This window comes from Hyperoodon ampullatus (assembly GCF_949752795.1).
Source record: "Hyperoodon ampullatus genome assembly, chromosome: 5".
Taxonomy (NCBI): Eukaryota; Metazoa; Chordata; class Mammalia; order Artiodactyla; family Ziphiidae; genus Hyperoodon; species Hyperoodon ampullatus.
The window spans coordinates 86756428-86768770 of NC_136918.1; the positions used below are offsets into that span (position 1 = coordinate 86756428).

General features: G+C 39.4%; 1 protein-coding gene across 5 annotated transcripts in view; it reads right to left on the bottom strand.

Annotated features, from left to right (window-relative positions):
* Positions 1-12343, bottom strand: part of SIDT1 (SID1 transmembrane family member 1) — a gene marked incomplete at both ends in the record, with an annotated part of 87447 nt that overhangs the window by 33060 nt on the left and 42044 nt on the right. For all 5 annotated transcript variants that reach the window (XM_079704964.1, XM_079704963.1, XM_079704962.1 and 2 more), the window contains 4 exons: positions 448-491; positions 8719-8812; positions 9231-9302; positions 12143-12230. In XM_079704964.1, the coding sequence (XP_079561090.1) occupies positions 448-491; positions 8719-8812; positions 9231-9302; positions 12143-12230 (298 nt within the window). The remainder of the gene's footprint in view (positions 1-447; positions 492-8718; positions 8813-9230; positions 9303-12142; positions 12231-12343) is intronic.

A 12343-nucleotide genomic window follows, 5' to 3' on the forward strand; every position in this document is an offset into this window, starting at 1 on the left:
CAAAAAAACCCTCTATCTCAATTTGGGAAAAGTAAGCTCTGTATTAGATTTGACACAATAAATTCTTACCATTGTTCACAAGTCAGCTCTGTGATAAGACAGATATGAACAATTTATGTCCTAGAAAAGAGTAAACTCTTTAAAAAGATGAATTGCTGACAAATGGGCTGTGGACAACTACAAGGAACTCTCCGAACAAAGGCTCTTAGTGTGAGCTCCATATTTCAGTAATTATCAAGTGCATAAATTGATTCTCACTGGCTCTGCTTTCTGTAGAAAGACTGCAGATTAGACCACTCTGTGTGTGTCTGTGGCGGGGTGGGGGGTGGGGGGTAGGAATCAATAGAGGGTTTGGGAAATTACAAAAGTCAGAGAGACAAAAGTACCAAATGGAATGTTGCCACATTCTTGACATCAGTTTGAATTGAAACCAGGGATTTTTCTTACCGTCATTGGAACCAAAGCTTCCATCAATGGACTTTCTCTGAAACCTGCAAACAAGCACATACACATGCTCCTAAGACTGCAAAAACGTCAGCATTTTCCATTTGTTCCCTATAGACTTTGTTGCAGATTTGTCTGCTAGGATCTCTTAAAAATGGGCCTTTGGATGTGCAGAAATTGGAACTCTGATACATTGCCAGTGGGACTATAAAATGGAGCAGCCACTTTGAAAAACCATTTGACAGTTCCTTAAAAAGTTAAACCTAGAGACACAATATGACCCAGCAATTCCACACCTAGGTACATACAGGCATACATATATTAAATTCATTAATTTATTTCCATTTTCATTTATTTTCAGATAATTCACATGCCATAAAATTCACCCTTTAATTTGCACAAGTCAATGAATTTTAATATGTTCACAAAGTTGTGCAACCATCACTATTTTCTAGTTCCATAACATTGTCATCATCACTCAAAGAAATCTCAGATCAATTGACCATAGCAGTTACTGCTCATTCTCTACTCCTTCCAGCCCTTGGCAATCACTAATCTACTCTCTGTCTCTATAAATTTGCCTATTCTGGACATTTCATATAAATGGAATTGTATTGCATGTGGTCTCTTTGTCTTCTTTCACTTAGCATAATGCTTTCAAGGTTCATCTATGTGGTAGCATGAGTGAATACTTCAGTCTTTTTACGGCTGAATAATATTCCATCGTATGGATATATACCATGCTTAATTTATTTGTTTACACTTGATATACATTTTGATTGTGTCCACTTTTTAGCTATCATGAATAACACTGCTATGAATATTTGTGTACAAGTTTTTGTGTGGATATATGTGTTAAATTCTCTTGGGTATGACCTAGAAATGGAAGTGCTGAGTATAAGGTAACTCTGTGTTTAACATTTTTTTCTAAACTGTTTTCTACTGTAGCTCAATAGCAGGAACTAAATATTTTACATTCCTACTAGCAATGTACAAGTTTCTAATTTCTCCACATCCTTGCCAACTCTCGTTATTTTCATTTAAAAAATTTTATTATAGCCATCCTAGTGGATATGAAGTGATATCTCATTGTAGTTTTGATTTGCATTTCCCTGATGGCTAATGTTGTTGAACATCTTTTCACATGCTTATTGGCCATTTGCATATTTCTTTGGAGAAACATCTATTCAATTTAAAAAATGCCTATTTTTAAATGGGGATATTTTTCTTTTTATCTTTGGGTTGTAAGAATTCTTTACATAGTTTGGATACTAGACTCTTACTGGATATATGATTTACAAACATTTTCTCCAGTTTTGTATTTTCACTTCCTTGATAATGTCCTTTAAAAACACAAAAGTTTTAATTTTGATGAAGTCCAATTTACCTATTTTTTCTTTTTTTACTTGTGCTTTTGCTATCATATCTAAGAAACTATTACCTAATCTAAGGTCACAAAGATTTACACCTATGTTTTCTTCTAAGAGTTTTATAGATTTGGCTCTTTTATTTAGATCTTTGTTCTATTTAGAGTTAATTTTTTTTTATATGTTGTAAGGTAGGGGTACAACTTCATTCTTTTTCATGTGGATACCCAAGTGTCCCAGCACCATTTGTTGAAAAGAATATCCTTGTTCCATTGAATTGTTTTGTTACCCTTGTCAAAAATCAATTGACCATAAATGTAAGTGTTTATTTCTGAACTCTCAATTCTGTTCCATTGATCTGTATGTCTTTCCTTATGTCAGGGCCAGAGTTTTGAATATTGTTGCTTTGTAGTTGGTTTTGACATCAGAAAGTGTAAGACCTCCAGCTTTGTTCTTTTTTTTTCATGATTTTTTTTCCTATTCTGGGTCCCTTGCATTTCTATATGAATTTTAGGATCAGTTTATCAATTTTTGGAAGAAAGTCAGCTGGGACTTTCATAGGGATTGTGTTGAATCTATAAATCAGTTAGGGGAGTATTACCATGTCTTTTAGTTTATATTGCTGCTGTAACAAATTATCACAGTCTTAGTGGTTTAGAACAATACAAATTTATTATCTTCAGTTCTGGATGTCAATTCTAAAATGAGTCTTATGTGGCTAAAATCAAGATATCAGCAGGGCTATATTCCTTCTGGAGAATCCAGGGGAGGATCCATTTCTTTGCCTTTTCCAACTTCTAGACGTGGCCTGCATTCCTTAAGTCATGGCCTCTTCCCCCATCTTCAAATGTATTACTCCAACCTCTGCTTCCCTCATCACACCTCCTCCTGTCTTTGACTCTCTTGCCTCCCTCTTATAAGGACACTTGTGATTACATTATACCCACACAGATAATCCAGGATAATCTCCATAATTTTATCACATCTGCAAAATCTCTTTTGCCATGTAAAGTAACATATTCACAGGTTCTGAATATTAGAACATGAGCATTTTGGGGGGGCATTATTCTGTCTACTATACCATCTTAATAGTATTAAGTCTTTCAATCTATGAACACAGGGTGTCTTTTCATATATTTAGGTTCTCTTTAAGTTTTTTCAAGGATGTTTTGTAGTTTTCAATGTACAAGTCTTATATTTAATTTCTTAAATTTTTTCTTAAGTACTTTATTATTTTTGATGCTATTGTTAATAGAATTATTTTCTTAATCTCGTGTTTGAACTGTGCACTGCCAGTGTATAGAAATACAATTGATTTCTGTATATTGATCTTGTATCCTATAATCTTGATAAACTCAGGGTTTCTTTTTGGAGATGATGAAAATTAGATAGTGGTGATGGTTGTGCAACTGTGAATATACTAAAACCACTGAATTTTTAAAGGGGGGTGAATTTTATGGTCTATGAATTATGTCTTAATAAAGTCATTATTTAAAAAACCGGGTGTTGGGGCTTCCCTGGTGGCACAGTGGTTGAGAGTCCACCTGCCGATGCAGGGGACACAGGTTCGTGCCCCGGTCTGGGAAGATCCCACATGCCGCGGAGCGGCTGGGCCCGTGAGCCTTGGCCACTAAGCCTGCGCGTCCGGAGCCTGTGCTCTGCAACGGGAGAGGCCACAACAGTGAGAGGCCCACATACCGCAAAAACAAACAACAACAACAAAAACAAAACAAAACAAAACAAAACAAAAACGGGTGTATCAAATGTAATTGTCTATCAAAAATTAAAATGTGAATTCTCTCTTCCCCCAAATGAGCCTCCCTTTTGGATATGAGGTTGGAGTCGGGGGAGAAGGGAGAAAAGTTGGGGACTATATGTGCCTGTGCTTTGGTACATGTTCTTATTTACTTCCAAATGGGGGCTCTAGAAGTTGCACACCCCTGATCCTGGTATGTTTGGTGGAAGGACTTCTCTTCATACCTCTTTCGTTCCTAGACACAGCAAACCCATCCCTGCCTCAGGGCCTTTGCTCTTGTTCTCTGCCTGGGCCACTCTCTCCCCAAATCCTCACATGGCTGGCTCCTACTTGCCATTCAGGTCTTGGTCCTGAGAGGTCTTCCCTGCTGAACAAATCAAATCTAAAGTAGCTTCCCCAGTCCAATCATTCTCTGTCTCACCACTATGTTTGTTCTCCTCCTGTCACTAGCTGAAATTATTTTCTTTATTAATTGCTTGCTTGCTTGCTTATATGTTTTTCCTTTGTACAATGGAAGCTCTATCAGAGCAGGGATCTAGACTGTCTTGTTCACCGCTGTATCACTAACCTTTAGGACAGGGCCTGGCACCCAGGAAATGATAACTAAATATTTGTTGAGTGAACAAGGCATATCATTAAGGAGAGCAGTTACAATTGGGTCTGACTGTTCTAGCTGGCAAATGAGGCTCTAGGGAAGTCCCTTTAAAAAAACAATTTTAGTGATATTAACTAGCAAGAAATTATATGAACTCATAAAAGATGATGTGTTTGGACTGTGTTTGTATTAACAGGCTTTAACCACATTTGCCCTAGGTTTTGGAGCTGATAAAGTTCTTAATTAGAGGAGTTAAATGATTTACAAAGCTAGGGTGAGGCAGGCAGTATCCAGTGAACAAACAAAAAAAGAGTAAATGAGACCTATGCTAGATTGATTGAAAAATGGCTATACCTCATCTTGTATCTAGCTCCTTCAATCAAAAGTGGAGTCTGTATCTTTACCTATTGCAGCTGGACTGGCCTTATCACTTGTTTTGGCCAATAGAAAGAGGGGGAAGTGATATCATGCCACTTTTGAACCTACATCTTAAGGAAGCCTTGCATTCTTCTGCTATCTCTCTTGGAGATACAATAAACCAAGGCTAGATTGCTGGAGGATGAGAGGCAAAGTACAGCTGAGGCCAGTCTAGAAAAGCCAGCTCTTCTCTGACCTGCCAGTTGATTTCACTCTATGACCACACCCAGCTGAGATCTCTGAGCCTAGTCCAGATTAGCAGAATCATCCAGCTGACCCATAGATTTGTGAGCAAATGTAAATATGTATTGGAGTTTTTATGGTTGGAGTTTTTGGAGTTTTTATGGTTGATTTTTATGCAGCATTATTGTGGCAATAGATAACTAATACAGGAATCAAGGGAAGAACGAGTAATCGGGATCATGTAGTTTGAACTCAACATCTGGCAGGGTGACTGAGAGGAAGGAATAAGAGACATGTATGCAGGGTTTCCCTGGTGGCACAGTGGTTAAGAATCTGCCTGCCAATGCAGAGGACACGGGGTCGAGCCCTGGCCCGGGAAGATCCCACATGCCGTGGAGCAACTAAGCCCGTGCGCCACAACTACTGACCCTGCGCTCTAGAGCCTGTAAGCCACAACTACTGAAGCCTGCACACCTAGAGGCTGTGCTCCACAACAAGAGAAGCCACCGCAATGAGAAGCACGCACACCGCAACAGAGTAGCCCCTGCCTGCCGCAGCTAGAGAAAGCCCCTGCGCAGCAACGAAGACCCAACGTAGCCAAAAATAAATTAATAAAATAAAAAAAAATAAAGTGATATAGATATAATATAATTAAAGAAAAAAAGAGACATGTATGCAGTGCTTGACCCAGGGGGTCATTGCAGGGGCTCCATAAATACTTGCTGAATGAATTGGAGCTGGTGGGTGGGGAGGGGAATGGAGTTTAGGGTTGAGCCAAAAAACATAAAAACAAAAAACCATAAAAAAATAGCATAAAAACACTTTGAATTCTTAGCTCCCTGAGGACAGGAGCCATGTCTCTAATCATTGTTTTCATCCTGATCTCATAGCATGTACTGCAAACCCCACATGTATTAGTAATAAAGAACAGGGGGCTCAACAAGCAATTGGCATTCTGTTCCAGGACTGGCTGGCTTCACTTGGTTTTGTAGAAAACTTTGTTATTTCTGCTTAGTTCAATGAAGGAAGAGTTCTATTAGCATTTTCTCTCAGTTTATTCCCCTATTTAGATGCCAAGTAGTTCTTATGTCTCCAGATTTCTATTTTCAGTTTGCCTATATTTGGAAAGAATCTATGCTTGTGCAGTTGGCAGTAGCAAAGTAATCTGGCAGCCAGAGGTTTCGACAGAGCCTTAGGCCACAATTTTCAAAAACTGTGCTCTCTTCAGCAGGCTGAATAACAACTTTAGAGAGATTGATATCCAGCTATTAATTTTTGTCTGTTTGTACACTGGTTATGTCTGCTAGGTAACTAAAGAGGTGAAACCTATTTTCTAAAATCTAAAACATCAGCGGTAGAGACAGCCGTCCTAGGAGAGGCAGAAAAGATGAACTTCTTTTCCCATGACGCTGTAACTCATCTGAGTCAAAATTGGCAGCTTTTCGGACCCCCTTTTCAATCAAATTCGTGCTGGGGTTCCAGGCTTTTGACCTGGTTTCCTTGATTAGGACTGCCCTCCTTCACATGCCCTGACCACTCCAGACCCATCTTGTCCGGGCTGCTTAAGAGCTAAGGCTCTGGAGCCAGGCTGCCTGGGTTCAAACCCAGGCAGTGAATTCTTGGTCAAACTGCTTAACCTCTGAATGCCTCAATTTCCTGAACTGTCAAATAATGATATACTACTACTTGTTGTGGGGCTTTAGATGAGATAGTCTACTCAGAGTGCCTGGCAAAGAGTAAGTACTTGTTCAGTGTTAGTGATTATGATCTGATAAATTAATGAGCTGATAACCAGTTAATGTATGTATACTTTCCAGGTATAATATTTGCCTGTAGACTGGAGTTTTTGTTTTTAATTTTTTATTTGAAAATAATTTCACATTTATAGAGAAGCTGTAAGAATAAGAACAGAATATAGAATACCCATGTATCATTACCTAGATTCACTTATTGTTAGCATATTACCCCCTTTGCTTTCTCATTCTGTCTCTGTGTGCATATGTATGTTTTCATATGCATGTATACATAAACATTTTTTTCTGACCCATTTGAAAGTAAGTTGCATATGTCATGAACTTTTGTGCCTAAATATTTCCAAAGAATAAAGATACTCTCTTCCATAACCACAGTGTAGTTGTCAACTTCAGCACATTTAACATTGATATGATAATCTTATCTAATCTGTTGTCTGTTTTACAGTTTTGTCAATTGACCCAATAATGTCCTTTATAGCATGTTTTTCTTCTAGTAAAAGAACCAGTCTGAGATCAAATATTGTCTTTAGTGGTCACATATATTTAGTCTCCCTCAATCTGGAACATTTCCGTAGCTATTTTTTGTCTTTTGTGATACATTTTAATAGAATGTTCATCATTTTGAGTTTGTCTAAGTTTTTCCTCAGGATTATATTAAAAATGTGCATTTCTGGCTGGAATACTGCATAAGTGATGCTATTTCCTTCTCAGGATGTCACATCTGGAGGCACACAGTGTCCATCTTTCCCTTGGTCATATTAACCTTTATCACCCTGTCAATAGTCTAATTTCTCCACTGTATAGTTACTACTTTTTCCCTTACAACTACTAAGCGATTTGTGGGGATATACTTAAGGCCATGCAGATATGTTGATCCTCATCAGATTTTCCTGCTAGTTTTAGTATTCATTGATGATTCTTAACCTGATCTATGCAAAATGATGATTTTCCAATTCCAGCACTCTCTCCTTATTTACCAGTCAGTGTTTGGTGTTGTGCTGTAGGCAAGAATCCTCCCTCCTAGGTCAGTATTTGCTAATGGGTCCTGTCGCTAATGTGTATCTGTTTTAGTAATTTTGTTGAGTTTATTAAATGTATATCTGTAAGTATTTTGGTCTTTCTTTCCCTCCTTCCTTCCTCCCTCCTTTTCTCCCTTCCTTTCTTCCCTTACTGGGATGGATTCATGAATTTCTATTTTTCTCAATGGTTTATAATTCACTATTCTCCTTAATTGTTTTGGTTCTCAAATTGTCCCAGATATGGTCAGTGTGTTTTTGAAGTCAGTTTCTCAATTGCAAAGCTTCATAAAAGTCACAGAAGGGAGTTATTTTTTGAGTCAGAGGTAGGCCTGTATCACTGAGATAGTTGTATCACTGTGGTAGCCTTGAGGTTTTTCTACAGATGAGACTAATCTTGCCCAGTAATCTGAAAACTCCATACTGGCTTTGTTTTCTTTACATGCTCAAGAGGAGAGAGAACATTTGTTTATTATACCTCCTGCCATTCCTTTGTAGTTGTTTTACAGAGACCACGACAAGCTATGGAATTCTCAAGGTTCAGGCCTGCTCTGAGATACAAGGAAAGACTGGTGCTCTTTTCACTGGGGGCTCCAAACTCTTGGGAAGGGAAATTTCCAAATTACAGCATGATTATCTCCTTTTTTTCTCTCGAGGAACATTTTACTGTAAAATTGATGCTACAACACTAAGAAAGCACCTGGTAATGTAGTGTCAAAGCATATTTATTACTCCTGCTACTTATTATACCTCAATATTTATTTTAGGCATTAATTGTACTTTTTGATGGAATGTTTAAAGCTGTTTCTAAATCTCCATGTTAGGTAGAACTCATTTCCTACATTCCGTAGGATCTACATTGAGTATTTTCTGGTCTAAAAATTACCCAAGCTATCTTTCTGTTGAAGTTTCATTAACTATGAAAATAGCTAACACTATCAGCACTTACTCTGTGCAGGACATTGATGTAAACACTGCAGTTATACTGGTCTATGAGGTAAATTATTATCTCATTTTACAGATGAAGAAGCTTAAGCACAGAAAGTTTAAGTAACTTGCCCAAGATCACACAGTGTGTGGCTAAGGTAGATTCGAATCCAGTTAATATGGCTCTAAAATCTAATGTGCTAATCACTAAGCAGAGACAGGTGAAGGGGGTTGACATTTCTTGAAACTCTTGACGTACCTGATATAATGAACAAATGCAACAAACAGGCATCCCAAGTAGAAGGAGAAGAAGATGAGGAAACTGAGAAGAATGGATTTCACATAAACAGATCCTGAGGGAAGAGAAACAGCTTTGGTCAGGGTGTCCTCAAGAGAAGAGGGGACCATGTTTGGGGCAGGACAGCTTCATGGGCCCATCTGCATCACACTCATTCTTAAATCCTAAGATAATTCCACTCAAAGCAGCAAAGCTATTGGAGGTCACCCAGACATCGTCCATAAATGGCTGCTTTTCACAGTGATGACTTCCTCAGGGAAGCTGGGAAGGGACTTCCTGTATACAACTTTATAATTGGCTTCCCTTTCTTTCTGCAAGGGATTTAACAAAATGCTTTGATTCTCTCTTCTATCTCTAAGGTAAACATTAGTTTTCTTATGATGTTTCTCTGGAAGGATGACATTAGCATTGAATGACATGACTGCCTTCCTGACATAGGAATCTCTCCACTAAATCTTAGTAACAAGACTGACCTTTAATGGAAGGAACAATGGTCACTTTAAGGTTCTTTGCACGTTGTAGATTCCAGGTCTGGTTCTCCTTTTCTGGTAAAAAAGAACAAAGCACAATGGATCAGATACTAGGTTCCTGGTCTCTGATCTGAAGAGTTGTTTAAAAACTGTCCAGAATTAACTCTGGTTGCTGAATTTTCTTTTAGCAAGAACTATGTGAAAACCGTCAAACTGTCTAATACTCTTTTTGATTAAAACTTTCAACTTGGCCTTTGGGTGCATTTTGGTAGCACTAAGTGAGTCAAATGAGAACGCAGCCTCCTTTCTTGAATAAAGAAGGCTTGACCCTTCTCCTGATGTCCTATGGCTCAATATGCCACAGACATCTGAAGAAAACAGCTGCAAAAATAGAGAGCTACTACATTTTTGGTCTGCATTTTCTTTTCCTTTTTTTTTAAACATTTTTTTTTTTTTTTTTTTTTTTTTTGCGGTTCGCGGGCCTCTCACTGTTGTGGCCTCTCCCGTTGTGGAGCACAGGCTCCGGACGCACAGGCTCAGCGGCCATGGCTCACGGGCCTAGCCGCTCCACGGCATGTGGGATCTTCCCGGACCGGGGCACAAACCCGTGTCCCCTGCATCGGCAGGCGGACTCTCAACCACTGCGCCACCAGGGAAGCCCTAAACATCTTTATTGGAGTATAATTGCTTTACAGTGTTGTGTTAGATTCTGCTGTATAACAAAGTGAATCAGCTATACGTATACATATATCCCCATATCTCCTCCCTCTTGCGCCTCCCTTCTACCCTCCCTATCCCACCCCTCCAGGTGGTCACAAAGCACCGAGCTGATCTCCCTGTGCTATGGAGCTGATCTCCCTGTGCTATGGAGCTGCTTCCGACTAGCTATCTATTTTACATTTGGTAGTGTATATATGTCCGTTCCACTCTCTCACTTCGTCCCAGCTTACCCTTCCCCCTTCCTGTGTCCTCAATTCCATTCTCTATGTCTGTGTCTTTATTCCTGTCCTGCCCCTAGGTTCATCAGAACCATTGTTTTGGATTTTTTTAGATTCCACATATATGTGTTAGCGTATGGTATTTGTTTTTCTCTTTCTGACTTACTTCACTCTGTATGGCAGACTCTAGGCCCATCCACCTCACTACAAATAGCTCAGTTTCGTTCCTTTATACGGCTGAGTAATATTCCACTGTATATGTGTGCTGCATCTTCTTTATCCATTCATCTGTTGAGGGACACTTAGGTTGCTTCCATGTCCTGGCTATTGTAAATAGTGCTGCAGTGAACATTGTGGTACATGTCTCTTTCTGAATTATGGTTTTCTCAGGGTATATGCCCAGTAGTGGGATTGCTGGGTTGTATGGTAGTTCTATTTTTAGTTTTTTAAGGAACCTCCATACTGTTCTCCATAGTGGCTGTATCAATTTACATTCCCACGTAATGAAACTTGAAAGTTTTTGCACAGCAAAGGAAACCATAAACAAGACAAAAAGACAACACTCAGAATGGGAGAAAATATTTGCAAACGAAGCAACTGACAAAGGATTAATCTCCAAAATATACAAGCAGCTCATGCAGCTCAATATCAAAAAAACAAACAACCCAATCCAAAAATGGGCAGAAGACCTAAAAAGACATTTCCCCAAAGAAGATATACAGATTGCCAACAAACATGTGAAAGGATGCTCAACATCACTAATCATTAGAGAAATGCAAATCAAACTACAATGAGCTATCACCTCACATTGGTCAGAATGGCCATCATCAAAAAATCTACAAACAATAAATGCTGGAGAGGGTATGGAGAAAAGGGAACCCTCTTGCACTGTTGGTTTGCATTTTTCTAGGCAGTGAGAATTTGTTTTTTTCTTATATGGCCATCAAAGGACTTATAGTTTACCGAGAACATTGGATGTTGGCAAAACTCTAGAGCTATGTAATTAAGAGATTAAAGAATATATTAGAAGAAAATTCACCTAAATACTGAGCGAACGATGTTACACTCAACAGTAAACACTTTTCATGTTGATCACATATGGCCTATCAGCTGCTGGGGGGTCTGTGTTTTCATTCAACAGCCTATTCCATTCCCGTGGTAGTTAGTGGGTAGTTGCCCATAACCACTTGTACTATGCTTAAGAGCTGACATAACCCCTGCCATTGGGATAAGTTGCCCTACTTTGCTTACTTACCGTCTTTTTTTTTTTTTTTTTTTTTTTTTTTTGCGGTACGCGGGCCTCTCACTGCTGTGGCCTCTGCCGTTGCGGAGCACAGGCTCCGGACGCGCAGGCTCAGCGGCCATGGCTCACGGGCCCAGCCGCTCCGCGGCATGTGGGATCTCCCCGGACCGGGGCACGAACCCGTGTCCCCTGCATCGGCAGGCGGACTCTCAACCACTGCGCCACCAGGGAAGTCCCTTACTTACCGTCTTGAAAGGTACAATTTTGGCAATGGGAATTGAGAACTCTGAATTTTCCTTGGGGAAATAATGACTACTGATAAATATAAGTGGCTCCATTGCTACTCGCTGCCAAAATGATCTTTGAAAATGGACCTCGATCTGCTGTATAAGATCATTACTTCACAGAAGTAAATATTTGTTGAGTAAAGGGCCAACTGAGTGAACTGGGCCAACTGGGCCAACTGAGGGAGTGCAAGACTTTGAAAAGATTCAGGCACTAAATGGCATTTTGTAGTATCAATAATATCTTGAGATTTATTATTTTCTTCCCTTTATTTTTTTCTCATGTATGTCTCAGACTGCCTTGCCAAGCCACTGCTGATGACCTTCACTTAGTGGGAACTAGAGATGGTTGGAAGGAGCCAGAAGGGGCCAAAATGAGCTTTTAGCTTCCTTTCCATTCCATTCTGTTAGGTTTTTCTAAGTAGATAAATACTCCTCACTGTTGCTTACCCTGGATGAAGAAAGATCCTCCACAGGCATAATCTTCAGGCTTTATCACAAACACCACATAGAACTGCTCACCTGGAAAATCCTTCTTCTGCACAAGACATAAAGATAGGGAGAAGAAGGGAGAAAGTCCATAATGGTGGGGGCAAAAAGAAAGAGGAAGGAGAAGAAAAGTAAAGTTCACCTCTGCTCCCTAACTCCTTA